Genomic DNA, 18,227 nt, shown 5'->3' with positions numbered 1-18,227 from the left:
ATCCCTCTAAACACGACTTTTGCCCTCAGAATGATTGAGGGGGAGAGGCAATTTCAACCAAAAATGCTGGAAATGAGCAGCAGCTGCCCATAAAAACCTGTGGCCTCAAACCTGGAGGTTTCCAGCATGGGGAGAAGTTGGGATGAAATGTTCCTCAGGCCAGTGGCCACCACAGAAAGCAAGGAGGAGAGGGCTGGAGCTCTGAATCCCTCATCCAGGAGATCCACGGCTCCATGCTGATGGCCACCACTTCTGGACATCTCAGATTTTGGCACTAAACCCATCCTGGTTTCTTTCTGCCATAGTTGCTACACTGGCTCGATGGACCTGACCACAGCCTGGTGCTGGACCTGACCACAGCCTGGTGCTGGACCTGACCTGACACCAGCTTAGTGCTGGACCTGACCTGACCACAGCCTGGTGCTGGACCTGACCTGACCACAGCCTGGTGCTGGATCTGACCTGACCACAGCCTGGTGCTGGATCTGACCTGACCACAGCCTGGTGCTGGATCACAGCCACTACAGCTTAATGGACCTGATCAGAACTACTACTGGAGCAGGACACACAACTACTGACCACAACTACCGCAGGAAAATTGACTTGATGAACCTGACCACAGCCGACCCCAGGCTGACCTTGACCTGTGGAACCCAAACTCAACCTACCCCAGGCTGACACTGACTTGTGGAACCCAACCATGACCTACCCCAGGCAGACATTGACCTGTGGAACCCAACCATGACCTACCCCGGGCAGACATTGACTTGTGGGACCCAACCATGGCCTACCCCAGGCTGACACTGACCTGTGGAACCCAACCATGGCCTACCCCAGGCTGACATTGGCTTGTGGAACCCAACCATGGCCTACCCTGGGCAGACATTGACTTGTGGAGCTCAACCATGACCTACCCCTGGGCAGACATTGACCTGTGGAACCCAACCATGACCTACCCTGGGCAGACATTGACTTGTGGAACCCAATCACGGCCTACCCCAGGCTGACATTGACTTGTTGACCCAACCATGACCTACCCCAGGCTGACATTGACTTGTGGAGCCCAACCATGACCTACCCCAGGCTGACACTGACCTGTGGAACCCAACCATGGCCTACCCCAGACTGACATTGACTTGTGGAACCCAAACTCAACCTACCCCCGGCTGACACTGACCTGTGGAACCCAACCATGGCCTACCCCAGGCTGACACTGACTTGTTGACCCAACCACGGCCTACCCCAGACTGAAATTGACTTGTTGACCCAACCATGACCTGCAGACATTGCCCTGAGGGCCCTGCCTGAGCTTCTGCCCCACTTCTGCTCTGTCCCCATCGGGCAGATCCCATTGTGCCCTTCACCCCTCAGCACTCCCAGCCATTCCTGCTCTAGCAAAGCTCAGCTGGCACCACCGAGCTCCTCCCCAGCCACCTCCAGTTCCACCTCACTGATCCTAAATAAAGTTCCCACAGCGATTGTTCCCAGAGGGAAGGGAAAATTGTGGGATTTTTTTTGCTGACTGGAGCAATCTCTGCTGCACTTTTGTGGAAGTGCTGACTGCCTCTTCTTTCAGGCTACATTCATTTCCACGTTCCCTCCAATTTATGCATGAGGCAAGGGGAAAAAAAAAATCCCTTAATATTCCTTATAAACTGGCAGATGGTATCAATAATTTTTATTTTTTTTTTACTATATGCAGTAAAATGCAAATGCATGTGGCTTATTTGCAAATGCTGGCATTAATAACTGATATTTAAACAGGTCAGATTAACACTTTTACTGATCTATTAAAAAGATTCCTTTCCAATCATTTGCACACTCAAAATCAATTTTAATACGACACGTAAATTGAATTTAATTTTTTTATACAAAATTGCATTTATCTTCCTGAGCCATTAAATTTACTATTTAATATGTACTTTCCAGCTCACTTGGCTAGAATTTCATTGCTCTTTATCTGTATAAATTTAATTAGCCTTGATATCATCAGTATATTATAGAACTAATTAAAGATTTAGATAAGTGCTGAGGGTGCTTGTTTAATACCCTATAAAGTTCCATTTGGAGAGGGAGAATTTCCATCTCTCATTAGGATCAGCCGTTTTGGAGCTGCAAGGAGTGGCTCAGACATTGTTTTTTGGTTTTTTTTTTTGAAGAATTATTTAATGGGCTTGAATGGGTTTATCCTTCCTTTGGAGAGCTGTGTAATTGCTGTGTCTCACTGCAGGCTGGGAGGGGCTCTGAGGTGCTCAGGGGTTGGGTTTAGGGCTCTCTGGGGATGCTCAGAGATCCCCATTCCCGGAATTCCGGGGATGCTGAGGTGGGAAAAGCCCTCCAAGGTCACAGAATCCACCTTGTCACCAGCCCTGAGTGCCACCTCCTTGGACACTCCAGGGATGGGGATTCCAAACTTCCCTGGGCAGCCTCTTCCAATGTTTACCAACTGCTTCCATGAGGAAATTCCTCCTGATCTCTGTTTGCCACCTCTTTCCATGAGGAAATTCCTTCTGATCTCTGTTTACCAACTTCTTCCATGAGGAAATTCCTCCTGATCTCTGTTTGCCACCTCTTTCCATGAGGAAATTCCTTCTGATCTCTCTACCACCTTCTTCCATGAGGAAATTCCTTCTGATCTCTCTGTTTGCCGCCTTCTTCCATGAGGAAATTGTGACGGTGTTCCCCGGGGTCCCAGGATGAGGGAAGAGATGGGAAAGCTGACTCCATGCTCAGAAGGCTGATTTATTATTTTATGATCTATATTATATTAAAACTGCACCAAAAGAACAGAAGGAAGGATTCCATCAGAAGGCTGGCTGAGAATAGAAAAGGAATGAATGACAAAGGTTTGTCTGTGCCCCAGCCAGTCTGGACAGCTGGGCTGGGATTGGCCATGGATGAGAAACAACCAGGTGAGCCCAATCCCAGATCCACCTGCTGCATCCCACAGCAGCAGAGAATCCTTGGGCACAGTTTGTTCCTGAGGCCTCTCAGCTCCTCAGGAGGGAAAATCCCAAGGAAAGGATTTTTCATAAAATGTGTCTGTGACAGGAAATTCCTTCTGATCTATCTCTCTGTTTACCACCCTTTTCCATGAGGAAATTCCTTCTGATCTCCCACCTGAGCCTCCCCTGGAGCTCGTGCTCCCAGCAGGGCAGCGTTGTCCGAGTGATGAACCCTTGGAGGGAGGGAGGGAAAAGGAAATAAGAAGGAAATATTAATGAGAAAATAATAGCTAAGGCAGGTAATGATCAGGATAAAAAGGAGGAGGGAGGACAGGAGAGAGCTTTGGGAAGGGTGGTGATGCTCTGCACGTGCCTCACCCTTCCCTTTGCTAATTAATTCTGCATTTAAGAGCTGATTTCTCATCTGTGCTTGACAAAAAGCTCTGCCCTGGTGACAAACCCAGTGACAGAGCTGCACGTGGCACCCAGAGGTGCTGGCTGGGGGGGTTTTATCCAAAATGGCTTTGTCTGTGTGAAAAGCAGCCCCCAGGTGAGCTGATTGGTATGTAGGCCTTCATACGCCGTCTCTGTGGTTTAAACTTGAAAAGGGAAAATAATTGGATTTTCTAACGAGGCTGTCTCTAATTAGAAGGCTGTGCTTGTGCCCTTTTGAATAAATACACTTGTTTTTCTTGCCTGGCTCTGTAGCTGATCAGAGCCCTGCGTGGCTACTGAGCAAGGGGTGAGGGCTGCCCACCTCTGATACTTTTTCCTGCCTTGGATAAATGACTTAATTTTAATTATTCTCCCAGCTTTTTTTTTAATTAAAAAACCCCCCAGTATTATCCTTCCATCCCTGGATTATTTATTGAGGGCTGTGATTTGCAGAGCTACCACAGGAGCGTGGAGCCCCGCTCTACTCCAAATTCACTTTTATTTCTTCCTCTCCTGCTTTGTTTCCTTTCCCAGATCGTTTCCCATCTTGGAATTTCGCACGTTTTAGGTTTTTTTAAGTGGGGTTTTTCACGTTCTTGTGCTTTTTTTGTGTTCTTGTGAGCACAGCCCCAGAGCCCCCTGTGCCTCCTGCCCCAAATTGTGCCACGTGTGGTGATGGGGCAGCTGCTTGCTAGGGGCTGTGGGTGAGGTGAGCACGGAGAAGATGGAGATCTCAGCAATGGGAGCATTTTTGGGCTCTTTTTGGGGTTTTTCAGTAGCCAGGTAGGGGCTCCTTCCTCACCCCAGGCACACAGGGGATGTCCAGGCCTTGGTGTGGTGTCTGAGAGGAGCTGGGGGTGCCAGAACAGCAAAACCATCCCTGTGTGACCTCCCCTGAAGCACTTTGGGTTCTTCTGGAGGCACAGAAGGAACATTTCCATTGGTGACCCCAGAACTGCTCCTGGCGATTGAAAATCAAGGGAGAAATTGTGGAAAAGACAATCAGGATTTCCATTCCCTCATGGGGGATTTACAACTCCCCCTCCTTTCTCACCCCAGGCATGCAGGGAATGTCCAGGCCTTGGTTTGGTGTCTGAGAGGAGCTGGGGACAACCAGAATAACAAAACCATCCCTGTGTGACCTCCCCTGAAGCACTTTGGGCTCCTGTGGAGGCACAGAATTGGTGACCCCAGAACTGCTCCTGGTGATTGAAAATCAAGGGAGAAATTGCAGAAAAGACAATCAGGATTTCCATTCCCTCATGGAATGGTGTCCCGAGGGTGGTGTCCCTTAATTTAGGGTTGTAGCTGCAGTTCAGGATGAGCAGTGGCTGGAAAGAGGAACTGGATCCATCCCTGGAAGCATCCAAGGCCAGGTTGGAGCAACCTGGGATGGGGAAGGTTCTAATTCCAGTTGGGATTAGATGGTCCTTAGGGTCCCACCCAACCCAACCCAACCCAACCCAGGCCGTGTGTGATTCCATGGATGCTGCTGTCCCCTCCCATCCCTGTTTTCCACCCCACCATCAGGAGCTCTGGAGCTGGAGCCAGCAGCTCCCACAGTCGCAGATCTTTGGTTTAAAATGCTGCTCACTGATGTGTGTGTGTGTGTGTGCAAACATCCCCTCAGCCTCCACCAGGTGCACAAATTGCAGTAATTGCTGCTTCACCCGCCTCTCCCTTTGCTGTTCTGAGCTTTCAAAATTATCTTTGCGAGCTCCTGCCTGGAACTCATCCCTGCTGCCCATATCCAGTGCCCTACAGCCATCCCCAGCTCTTCCCCATTCCCACCTCCAGTAACTACAAAGGGAAAATCCCATGGGATTTCCTTCTTGCAGCCGGGCCTGAAAATCCATTTCTTCTGCATTACTTGACTGAAGTCACCTGTTTCAGTCACCTTGACTGAGATCACCTATTTCAGTCACCTTGACTGAGTCACCTATTTCAGTCACCTTGACTGAGTCGCCTGTTTCAGTCACCTTGACTGAAGTCACCCGTTTCAGTCACCTTAACTGAGTCACCTATTTATTTCAGTCACCTTGACTGAGTCACCGATTTCTGTCACCATGACTGAAGTCACCCATTTCAGTTACCTTGTCTGAGTCACCTGTTTCAGTCACCTTGACTGAAGTCACCTGTTTCAGTCACCTTGACTGAAATCACCTATTTCAGTCACCTTGTCTGAGTCACCTATTTCAGTCACCTTAACTGAAGTCACCCATTTCAGTCACCTTGACTGAAGTCACCCGTTTCAGTCACCTTAACTGAGTCACCTATTTATTTCAGTCACCTTGACTGAGTCACCGATTTCTGTCACCATGACTGAAGTCACCCATTTCAGTCACCTTGTCTGAGTCACCTATTTCAGTCACCTTGACTGAAGTCACCCATTTCAGTCACCTTGACTGAAATCACCCATTTCAGTCACCTTGACTGAAGTCACCCATTTCAGTCACCTTGACTGAGTCACCTATTTCAGTCACCTTGACTGAAGTCACCCATTTCAGTCACCTTGACTGAAGTCACCTATTTCAGTCACCTTGACTGAGTCACCAGTTTCAGTCACCTTGACTGAAGTCACCTATTTCAGTCACCTTGATGAAGTCACCTATTTCAGTCACCTTAACTGAAGTCAGCTGTTTCAGTCACCTTAACTGAGTCACCTATTTCCGTCACCTTAACTGAAGTCACCTGTTTCAGTCACCTTAACTGAGTCGCCTGTTTCAGTCACCTTGACTGAGTCACCTATTTCAGTCACCTTGACTGAAGTCACCCATTTCAGTCACCTTGACTGAGTCACCTATTTCAGTCACCTTGACTGAAGTCACCCATTTCAGTCACCTTGACTGAGTCACCTATTTCAGTCACCTTGACTGAAGTCACCCATTTCAGTCACCTTGACTGAAGTCACCCATTTCAGTCACCTTGACTGAGTCACCTATTTCAGTCACCTTGACTGAAGTCACCCATTTCAGTCACCTTGACTGAAGTCACCTATTTCCGCCACCTTGACTGAAGTCACCTATTTCAGTCACCTTGACTGAGTCACCCATTTCAGTCACCTTGACTGAGTCACCTATTTCAGTCACCTTGACTGAAGTCACCCATTTCAGTCACCTTGACTGAAGTCAGCTATTTCAGTCACCTTGACCGAAGTCACCCATTTCAGTCACCTTGACTGAAGTCACCCGTTTCAGTCACCTTGACTGAAGTCACCTGTTTCAGTCACCTTGACTGAAGTCACCTATTTCAGTCACCTTGACTGAAGTCACCTATTTCAGTCACCTTGACTGAGTCACCCATTTCAGTCACCTTGACTGAGTCACCCGTTTGAGTCACCTTGACTGAGTCGCCTGTTTCAGTCACCTTGACTGAAATCACCTATTTCAGTCACCTTGACTGAAGTCACCTATTTCAGTCACCTTGACTGAAGTCACCTGTTTCAGTCACCTTAACTGAAGTCAGCTATTTCCGTCACCTTAACTGAAGTCAGCTATTCAGTCACCTTAACTGAGTCGCCTGTTTCAGTCACCTTGACTGAGTCACCTATTTCCGCCACCTTGACTGAAGTCACCCGTTTCAGTCACCTTGACTGAGTCACCCATTTCAGTCACCTTGACTGAAGTCACCTATTTCAGTCACCTTGACTGAAGTCACCCATTTCAGTCACCTTGACTGAGTCACCTATTTCAGTCACCTTGACTGAAGTCACCTATTTCAGTCACCTTGACTGAGTCACCTATTTCAGTCACCTTGTCTGAGTCACCTGTTTCAGTCACCTTGACCGAAGTCACCCATTTCAGTCACCTTGACTGAAGTCGCCCGTTTCAGTCACCTTGACTGAAGTCAGCTATTTCAGTCACCTTGACTGAAGTCACCTATTTCAGTCACCTTGACTGAAGTCACCCATTTCAGTCACCTTGACTGAGTCACCTGTTTCAGTCACCTTGACTGAGTCGCCTGTTTCAGTCACCTTGACTGAAGTCACCCATTTCAGTCACCTTGACTGAGTCACCTATTTCAGTCACCTTGACTGAGTCGCCTGTTTCAGTCACCTTGACTGAAGTCACCCATTTCAGTCACCTTGACTGAAGTCACCCATTTCAGTCACCTTAACTGAGTCGCCTGTTTCAGTCACCTTGACTGAGTCACCTGTTTCAGTCACCTTGACTGAAGTCACCTGTTTCAGTCACCTTAACTGAAGTCACCTGTTTCAGTCACCTTGACTGAAGTCACCTATTTCTTGCTGTTTTTTCCTTTTATATTTTTTTTGCATTCACCCATCCCATTCAATATTTAAATGTCACCATGGTTCCACCATGATCTTCAAATATCAAAACTGAGTGATTTTATAACCACAGCTTTGGTCTTTTTTTATCATCTTCAGTTTCTCGCTTCTCCTGCCTGGTGGTTTGTCATAAAATCACAGAATTTGGGTTGGAAAGGACCTTAAAGATCATCCCAACTCCCTGCCATGGGCAGGGACATCTTCCACTGTCTCAGGGTGCTCCAACCTGGCCTTGGACACTTCCAGGAATCCAGGGGCAGCCCCAGCTCCTCTGGGAATTCTGTTCCTGGGCCTCCCCACCCTCACCATAAAATCTTCCTTTTCTCCTGTCTCCCTGTCCCCTCCTTTAGTTTTTATCCAGATTTCCCATAAGTGCTTCCTACTTAACCTTCCTGACTTTCCCATCAGAGCAGCAGCTCCGGGTGCTGCCAAAGCTCCTCCCTCATCCCCCAAAAGAGAGGGAGATAAGGGACAGAACTTCCATTTCTCCTTTTTTTGCCGTTCCCTTTGGCTAATTCAGCGCCCAGACTGGAATTCCTGTTCCTGTCTGATGCAGAGCAGCCCCCAGCCACAACAGGAAGGGATAATTAAAGTGGGATCCTTCATCCTGAAACATCACCTCCTCTGAGGAGGAGATCAAGTCATTCTCAGGGAATTCAGGATTTCATTTGGAATTCACCTGGCCACCCTTTGAAAACTTTATTTTTTTTTATTTTTTTGGGGTTAGAGGTGAACATTAGCATTTAAATGGAGAATGGTATTAATAGCCCTCAGAGGAGCTGGGCTCATCCTGATTGCCTTTCCTGAGATTTTTTTTTTCCCCCCTAAATGAGAAATCTTCTTAATTTTTATTCTCTTTCTCCAAGGAGAGAGTTCAAGAGACCATTTTTTAATATGGGTATCTATAGATAGAAAAGCTGAAAATGCCTCCTTGCAGAGTGGGTTCATGGTTGGCACTTTGCTGTAATTTCTTTCAAATGTGCTGCTTAAAAGCCAACAGAACAAACTGCTTTGGAGGTCAGGTGGGTTCTGCACTTTTGGTTTGCCCATGGGATGGGTTTTTTCCTGCAGCTGGGAACCATTTTGTCCTGGTTTAGGGCAAATTTGGGAGAGAATCCCCAAAGGGGGCCCCCTCCAGAAAGCAAACTCACACGGCCGCTTCCCCCAACCAGTTTGGGAAGGATTCCTGGGAGAGAGGTGGAAAGAACCTGTTTATTTAACAGGCACAGCACCCCCAGCACACAAAATGAACAATACTGGGTGACAGCACTCTGACAAAGATGACAAAGTCAGAAAGTCTCTCCTGGGGTGGTGGCTCTGTTCTCAGTCTCTCCTGGTGCTGGGGCAGCTGCTGCAGCCACAAGGTGCAAACTCTCGGTGTTCCCAGGTCCCAGTCCAGAGCAGGTTTGAGTAGGTCCAAACAGGAAAGGAGGAACATTCCAGGAGGAAATCTGGACTGTTCAGCTGAACTAACCAATGAGCAGAAGCAAAAAGGCAAGAGCAAAGCAGGAGCAAAGCAAGAGCAGAGCAGGAGCAGAGCAGGAGCAGAGCAGGAGCAAGAGCGAGAGCACAGCGAAAAGCAAGAGCAGCACCATGTGCTGTCCTGTCTGTGTGTCCCACCAGCCCTGGGGGAGTGGCTGATAAGAGACCAAAACAAAACTTTCACTCTGCAGAGCCAGTCTGGAAGGCACAGAACAGAATATCCAGCACAAACAGAACAATGAATGGGATACAAGCATCCTAACGTCACCCTAGGGCACATTTCCATCCCATTAAGGGGATATTTAACCTCTCCTGTCTGCTCTTAGCACAGAGCTGTTCCTCCTGTCCTGGTGGATCTTCAGGGGCAATTCCTGATGGATAAAGGGAGCAGGGAGAATTCAGTTTTGTCCTAAAAAATGCCCAAAAAAATCCAAGGCAGCTTTGGACTCAATCCCATTGCCAGTGGTCAGAGGAACAGGCCACGGGTGTCTCGGTTGGGATGTGAGCTCATCACATGAAAAATGGATTTTATTTTCTTAAAAAATTAACAAATCTGTGTCATCCAAGCCATCAAAAATAGTGAATTATCCTGTTTGAGCAGGATGTTAATGGTTTGGGCTCCCTCAGGCAGTCCTTCACCCCTCATTCCCCAAAAAGTGCCATCAACACTGGCCTGGATGCCCGTGGAGAAGTTTTGTTACCATCCTGAAGAGCTGGAGGCCTGGAGCAGATTAATTCCCTTGTAAAGAGCAGCTCTTATTCCACAGGAATATGGGAGAAGAATTCCCGTGGAATGAGGAGAACCTTGCAAAGAAGAACGGGTTGCTAAGAACCTGATCCCTGTGTTTGTGTGTGCAATCTCTCCTGTCAGAGCAGCCCAACAAATCCCATCGGTGCTTTTCAGCACGGCACAAATAAAGAGAGCAAACGTGGAAATAAAAGGATTTCTCTGTTGGGATGAGTCCCTGGGACACTTTGTTCCCATCAGCTGCATTCCCACAATCCTAGAATGATTTGGGTTGGAAGGGACCTCCAGAATCATCCCTGCCATGGGACACCTTCCACCATCCCAGGCTGCTCCAAGCCCTGTCCAGCCTGGCCTTGGACATTCCAGGGATGCAGGGGAAGGGAAGTTTTGCTCCAAAGCAAAAAACTCCATGGCCTTCCCAAGGTGACAGAGCACCTCAAAGGAAAAAAAGGCAAAAAATGACAAAAACTGCCCAAACTGACCACGGGGCAAGCCCAGCAGCACAGCCCCATCCTCTCCTCACAGCTCCTTCCTCCCTCACCTGTCCCAAATCTGGGCAGACCGGAGAATTCCTGCACCTCACAAACACAGGACTCATCTGTCACTCTTCTCGGGATCAGATTATTTTTTAATTAAAAAATTTCCTCTGAAAGAAAAGGGGGAGCAAGAGCCAGACAGCAGGGAAGGAGCTCAAGGTGTGCATTTTTAATTGGGTGCAATTAAAAACCTGCCGCTGTTCCACGGCAGCGCCCGCGGCCAGGCCCCGTTTGCATGAGTAATTATTCACTCCATTACAGAGTCTGCTCAACTTTGCCTCCCTTGTCTTTGAAAGAATTAATAAATATTGATCAGACGCTCCCCTGTTTGCCTTCGCCCCAGCAGCTCTGATGGACTCAGCCTCTGATGGTATCAAATAATGAAATATGAAAGAGGGAGTGGGACCAGCCTCTTGTTCTGGGATTTTTTATTTAGGATTTCATTTTCCTCTCACAAGTGCGTTTGTCCCTGCCATTAGAAACCCTCCTTTGATTATCCAGTGGTGGCTGAGGAAAATGAGCTGTAAAGGATGGAGGGAATAAATTAATGGAGGACTGTAGGAGCATCAGGGGGTGGTGTCACTGTCCCTGGCTAGATGGTGACAGTGGGGGGGGTGACAGTGCCCCTGTTTCGGGGCTCTGCAGCATCCCAGCTACCAGGGGAGGCACAGCACGGGACAAAAGGACAGCAGCAGCAGCAGCACGGGTGGCTCTGGGTGACTTTATTTGGTGTCACACTCCAGGGGTGGCACTGGGTGACTTTATTTGGTGTTACACTCCTGGGGTGGCACTGGGTGACTTTATTTGGTGTCACACTCCAGGGGTGGCACTGGGTGACTTTATTTGGTGTTACACTCCTGGGGTGGCACTGGGTGACTTTATCTGGTGTCACACTCCAGGGGTGGCACTGGGTGACTTTATTTGGTGTTCCACTCCTGGGGTGGCACTGGGTGACTTTATTTGGTGTCACACTCCTGGGGTGGCACTGGGTGACTTTATTTGGTGTCACACTCCAGGGATGGCACTGGGTGACTTTATTTGGTGTCACACTCCAGGGGTGCCACTGGGTGAATTTATTTGGTGTCACACTCCAGGGGTGCCACTGGGTGACTTTATTTGGTGTTATACTCCAGGGGTGGCACTGGGTGACTTTATTTGGTGTCACACTCCTGGGGTGGCACTGGGTGACTTTATTTGGTGTTATACTCCAGGGGTGGCACTGGGTGACTTTATTTGGTGTTATACTCCAGGGGTGGCACTGGGTGACTTTATTTGGTGTTACACTCCAGGGGTGCCACTGGGTGACTTTATTTGGTGTCACACTCCTGGGGTGGCACTGGGTGATTTTATTTGGTGTTACACTCCTAGGGTGGCACTGGGTGACTTTATTTGATGTTACACTCCTGGGGTGGCACTGGGTGACTTTATTTGGTGTCACACTCCTGGGGTGGCACTGGGTGACTTTATTTGGTGTCATACTCCAGGGGTGGCACTGGGTGACTTTATTTGGTGTCACACTCCAGGGGTGGCACTGGGTGACTTTATTTGGTGTCACACTCCAGGGGTGGCACTGGGTCACTTTATTTGGTGTTACACTCCTAGGGTGGCACTGGGTGACTTTATTTGGTGTCACACTCCAGGGGTGGCACTGGGTGATTTTATTTGGTGTTCCACTCCCCGGGTCTCGGGGTCCCAGGCCAGGAGCTGGGGACAAACAGCAGCTGATAAAGGGGGACAGATCTCAAGGGAGGATACAGTGTAGGAACTGGGGGTGGAACACAAGGCAGGGAATCCAAGGGAGGAAAACTGCTTGGGACAGGAGGGGTTCCCAACTGGACGTGGGAGGAAGGGGTTTGAAATGTGGCAGAAAAGTAGCAAAAAGATAAACTGACACCTGGCTCAACTGAATAACAAAGGCAGGTCTGTGTCCCTCTAAAATCAGGGGGAGGAAAACCCCAAAAGGACAAATCAAACAAAAGCCTTCAAAATAAAACCACAGTGCAACGGGGTGGGGCGGTGGGGACGGAGAGGAGAGGAGAAGGAGAGATCTCTGCAGGCAGGTCTGGAACTTGGGGGTTACTGCAGAGGGCCTGGGGACATGGACCTGCTGGGAGCTGCAGCTGGAGCAGGACTGAGAGAAGAGAGGGAGGGTGAGAGAGAGAGAGAGAGGGCAGGAGTGTGAGAGTAAAAGGGGGAGAGAGTAAAAGGGTGAGAGAGCAAGGTTCCCGTTACAATACAATAAATCTTCTTCTGTGTTGAATATTCTAATTCTCACCAACCAAAGATACAAATCCTACAGCATTTACATACTATAAGATTAGTATACAACATTTACATACTATAATTTATGTATATAACTATAACATACTATAAGAACTATAGTTACTATATAAACATATATATATATACTATATTTATATAAGAATATATATAAATATAATATATATACTATATTTACTATAAGAATCATTACTTCGCCATACAGTGTTGCATTTTAAACCCTAAAAACTCCTCTTTGGGCCCCTTCTGCCAAGCCTAAAAACTGCTCTTTGGAAACCCTAAAAACTGTTCTTTGGAAACCCCAAAAACTGCTCTTTGGAAACCCTAAAAACTGCTCTTTGGAAACCCTAAAAACTGCTCTTTGAAAACCCTAAAAACTGCTCTTTGGAAACCCTAAAAACTGTCGTTTGGAAACCCTAAAAACTGCTCTTTGGAAACCCTAAAAACTGCTCTTTGGAAACCCCAAAAACTGCTCTTTGGAAACCCTAAAAACTGTTCTTTGGAAACCCTAAAAACTGCTCTTTGGAAACCCTAAAACTGCTCTTTGGAAACCCTAAAAACTGCTCTTTGGAAACCCTAAAAACTACTTTTTGCAGTAGTTTTAAACCCCAAAAACTCCTCTTTGGGCACCTTCTGCCAAGCCAGCCGGGTCTGCTCTGCCCCTTGGAGCTGCCTGCAAGCAGAGGGTGTTGTTCCATCCCAAGGGAATTACCTTCAGCCAGCCACACCATTGTTTTCCAGGTGTTCAGTAACTGAGGGATCTCAGAGCTTGCTTTCATTTCAATTTCCCTCATAGTTTCCATATTCTCCAAATCTTTTGCCAGGCAATCATATTGATAAGGCTTTCCTGTTTCATCTTCCCCAGCAGAGGACAGGTGAGGGGAATCTGCTCCGTGGAACGCTGGCCAGTTTTGTGGTTTTAAAGCTGGGATTTAAAAAGCAAGGAAAAGAATTACAAGTTAGCAGAAGCTCAGTCTGTCATCTGGCAAATAGGTTAATAAATAATGATGTGGGATTAGCAAACCTGACCAAAGAGCAAATTTAGCTCCCCAAGGTCTCTTTTGGCTTTAGCGTGGGCACAGCCAAGCACAGGGAAGCTGATTTGCCCTCCCCAGACCATCAGCCTGGGCAGGAAAAGCTCCCAGGGCTCAGCCAGGGGATATCTGGGGGCAGAGGAGAGCAGCTCAGAGCAGGGGTGGAACTGGATGGGCTTCAAGGTCTCTTTCAACCCAAACCACACTGTGAGTCTCAGTAAAGGGGATTTCTGGCACTTTAGGACCTGCCCACAGGGTGCCCAGAGAAGCTGAGGCTGCCCCTGGATCCCTGGAAGTGTCCAAGGCCAGGCTGGACAGGGCTTGGGATGGAGCAAGAGGAGCTTTGGGGTGGAACAAGAGGAGCTTTGAGATCCCTTCCTGTAGGGGGACAGAATATAAGAGAATAAAGATGGTGTAGAAAGCAATCTCAGCCCTAAGGAGTTGCAGCTGGGCCAATTATCAAAGTCTAGGAGCAGGCCTGACTTTACCAGGCCACAGCTGTGAGCAGTGAGAAGCAGAGTGCTCTAAAAGAGTGGGGTGGGTGAGAAGGGAGCTGGAGTCAGTTGGCTCTTTGTGAAGAACAGAGTCAGTGCTCTGAGGAGCTGCCCATGAGAAACACCGAGAAGGTGTGAAATTTTTGTGATAAGGAGACAACAGCATGGAACCCCTGAGATAAGGTGGCCACACCTTCCATCCCAAACCAGCAACTGATGATGTTCAGAGGAAGATGTCTGTGCTCTGTTCAGCTTTCTCTGCTGGTGGCACTGCTGAATAAAAGCAGCAGCTCGTGGAGTTGAGCAAAAGCAAAGGTCTGGGCCATGGAGCCCCAGAGCTAAGCAGGGTGTTTCCCTCTCTCTGCAGGCAGTACTACGAGATGCTCTACAACACAGCAGACGAGCTGCTGAACCTGGTGGTGGACCAGGGCGTGAAGTACACGGAGCTGGAGTACATCTACGCCCTGAACCTGCTGCACCGCAGCCAGACGGGCGTGGGCGACCAAACCACGCAGAACATGAGGCTGCAGCGCCTCAAGGAGATCATCTGCGAGCAGGCTGCCATCAAACAGGCCACCAAGGACAAGAAGATCACCACCGTGTGACCCCCCTCTGCCACCCCCCTCACCCGCGGCCGGCGGGTGGCACCTCCGAGGTTGTTTCTGTTGGTTTTGTTCTGTTTTAATCAAAGGAAAAGTGGGAATCTTCTGGGTGTTGTGGTGAGGAGGGAAATGCCGTTTGAGATGTGGGGTTGGGGTGGTTTTGGTGTGTATCCATGTAACGCTTCTTTAATGTTCTCCCAAAAGTGATTCCACAGCAGGAGCCCCAGCGGGGTTTGGGGTGGGATGTTCGGCTTTGCTCTGTGCTGCTGCTTTGCCTCGGGATGTAAAGGGAGCTGTGGGGTGGGAAAAGGGAAAATTGGGGTCCTGGAAGTTCAGACCACACCAAATAATCAGCACCCTGCCAGTCGATCCCAGACCTGTGGATCACACGTGGGATCTTGGTGGTTTGGAGATGTTTTTCAGAGCCTGCTCAGCTCTGCCAGTGCTCCCTCCAGGCTGTTCCCATGTGAAGTTTCCTGCTGCTTCCACTGCTCAAAGATGGGATTGTTTATTCCTTCAGGTGGTGATCAGCCAGTTCTGCACGTGGGAGGTAGCACGGGACCGTTTGTTTCCACTTCTCCTCTTTCATTATCCCGGAGCCATCTGGCGCCGGCTCCTGCAGCGCCGCGCGGATGCAGGAGAAAATTGCCAATATAAAATAACAAAAAAGCTTCCTTCTCTTGTCCTGAATGTCATCTCTGAGCCCTCCCTCCCCCAGCTCCAGGGATATTTCGTGGCTGTCACTTGATGCACTGGAAGGATTGGCAGGGTTGTGTAGCTCAGCACCAATGATCAGCAAGGGCAGGAGGGCACCAAATCCAGGGTCTGAGGCACACCCAGGGCACCAATTCTGCCCTGCCTTGACCCTCTAAATTCACCTGGCAGAAGGTTCCCAATTCCTCCAAAATCTGAATCCCCTGCACTGGTATTTGTCAAGAAAACTGGGGGCCCAGCTGGGTTTCCTGTGCTGAGAAAGGTTCTCTCTGAGCTGTAGGTGCTGTGTGTGTCAACCTTAAATTGCAGAATTAAAGGATGTTTAAAAGCCCTGCTGGTTTGTCTGGCTGTTTTTAAGAACTGTCATTCCTGAGGTGTTTAAAGATTCCTTTTTCCAGGCCCAAATTGGGTGTTCTCCAAGGCTCCATCAGTGTGGGAATGATTTTCTGAGGCACTCAGTCCAACCCTCAGCTACCACAGACCAACTCTCACCATCCGTGTCAGACACAGAACCCACCAGTTCTTGTTGTTAGGAACCTTCCGAGGTTCTTTCCCTCATTTTATTCATAATCTGATTTTTTTTTTTTTTTTCTCATGTCAATATTGGCCATTCACTGCAGGAGTTCCTCCCTTTCCCTGATGGGTTTGCAGGGAGGGGGGAAATTCCATGAGGGATGGTGATGGAATGTTCCTGGGGTCACAGCTCTGTGTTCACCTGCTCAGACACGGCCACGTGGAGGTCCTGGAATGCTGGATGTTCCCACCAGGACTTTGGGAAAGGGACAAGGAAATGCCATCTGAGACCCTTTGAGGTGTGGGACTGATGTGTGAGGAGCTCTGAATTCAGACTGGGCTGCTGTGGCCTGGTGTGCAGCTGGTTAATTATTAACTAATTAATTAATTTCTTAATTAATTCTTAATTTCAGCTCTGCTTTGCTGATCTCAGGCTTTGCAGTCCACATTTCCCACCCACCCAGCAGCTCTGATGGTGGGGGCCAGGACAGATTGGATAAAGTCAGGAAAAACTCATATTTGGGAATATTTTTGAGTCTAAAACAAATTATTTAATATGTTTTTTAACCAGAGCAGCAGGGACACTCAGGGACTCACCTACAGCAGGTGGAGAGGAAAGAGAAGGTTTTGCAATAGAGGTAATTAGAGTTTGCAATTAACTGGGGTCTTCTCAGGAGCTCAGACTCTCAGTCCTCTCCAAACCTTCAGGAGGACAGTGAATATTCCAGGGGTCACACCCAGGAGAAAGGCAGGAGCAGGGTGTGGGATGTGGGAATCCAGAGCCCATCACCTCATTCCAGCCCCCCAAGGACATTCCCTGCTCCAGCTTCCTCTCCACACCACGAGAACTTTGGACTCCATGATCTTAGAGGTCTTTTCCAACCTTAATTCCATAACTCTTCCTTGCAGCAGCATCTGGGAATCCTCATCAGAGGATCCCCAAAGAATATTTTTTCCCGGGAAGGTGGTTTTGGAATGAAGCACGTTTCCTTCCCACCCTGAGTGTCTGGGAAGGTGGTTTTGGAATGAAGCACGTTTCCTTCCCACTCTGAGTGCCCAGGAAGGTGGTTTTGGAATGAAGCACATTTCCTTCCCACCCCGAGTGTCTGGGAAGGTGGTTTTGGAATGAAGCACGTTTCCTTTTATCCCTGAGTGCCCAGGAAGGTGGTTTTGGAATGAAGCACGTTTCCTTCCCACTCTGAGTGTCTGGGAAGGTGGTTTTGGAATGAAGCACGTTTCCTTCCCACCCCGAGTGTCTGGGAAGGTGGTTTTGGAATGAAGCACGTTTCCTTTTATCCCTGAGTGCCCAGGAAGGTGGTTTTGGAATGAAGCACGTTTCCTTTTATCCCTGAGTGCCCAGGAAGGTGGTTTTGGAATGAAGCACGTTTCCTTCCCACCCTGATTGTCTGGGAAGGTGGTTTTGGAATGAAGCACGTTTCCTTCCCACCCTGAACTGTTCGGGAAGGTGGTTTTGGAATGAAGCACGTTTCCTTCCCACTCTGAAGTGTCCGGGAAGGTGGTTTTGGAATGAAGCACGTTTCCTTCCCACCCTGAGTGTCTGGGAAGGTGGTTTTGGAATGAAGCATATTTCCTTCCCACCCTGAGTGCCCAGGAAGGTGGTTTTGGAATGAAGCACGTTTCCTTCCCACCCTGAGTGCCCAGGAAGGTGGTTTTGGAATGAAGCACGTTTCCTTCCCACCCTGAAGTGTCCGGGAAGGTGGTTTTGGAATGAAGCACGTTTCCTTCCCACTCTGAGTGCCAGGGAAGGTGGTTTTGGAATGAAGCACGTTTCTTTCCCACCCTGAGTGCCCAGGGAAGGTGGTTTTGGAATGAAGCACGTTTCCTTCCCACCCTGAGTGCCCAGGAAGGTGGTTTTGGAATGAAGCACGTTTCCTTCCCACCCTGAAGTGCCTGTAAGGTGGTTTTGGAATGAAGCACGTTTCCTTCCCACCCTGAGTGTCCGGGAAGGTGGTTTTGGAATGAAGCACGTTTCCTTCCCACCCTGAGTGTCCAGGAAGGTGGTTTTGGAATGAAGCACGTTTCCTTCCCACCCCGACTGTCACACACCAGGGATGTTGTGGTTTTGAAGCACAGAAATCAGGTTGTTTATCGCTGAGAGTTGTTCAGCCTGGAGAAGAAGAGGCTCAGGGGGCACC

At 48.7% G+C, this 18,227-nt stretch overlaps 1 protein-coding gene across 1 annotated transcript in view; it reads left to right on the top strand.

The window, feature by feature from the left end:
- EXOC4 (exocyst complex component 4) overlaps positions 1 to 15,889 on the top strand; it is a 358,837-nt gene extending 342,948 nt beyond the window's left edge. The window contains exon 18 of the mRNA XM_030238605.2: positions 14,610 to 15,889. Coding sequence (XP_030094465.1) covers positions 14,610 to 14,847 — 238 coding nt within the window. The 3' untranslated portion in view covers positions 14,848 to 15,889. The remainder of the gene's footprint in view (positions 1 to 14,609) is intronic.
- The last annotated feature ends 2,338 nt before the right edge of the window (positions 15,890 to 18,227 follow it).

The sequence above is a fragment of the Serinus canaria genome, chromosome 1A, assembly GCF_022539315.1.
Source record: "Serinus canaria isolate serCan28SL12 chromosome 1A, serCan2020, whole genome shotgun sequence".
In the NCBI taxonomy this organism is placed as follows: Eukaryota; Metazoa; Chordata; class Aves; order Passeriformes; family Fringillidae; genus Serinus; species Serinus canaria.
Note: the sequence above shows the minus strand (reverse complement) of the source record. Positions and strands in the feature narration are given on the sequence as shown.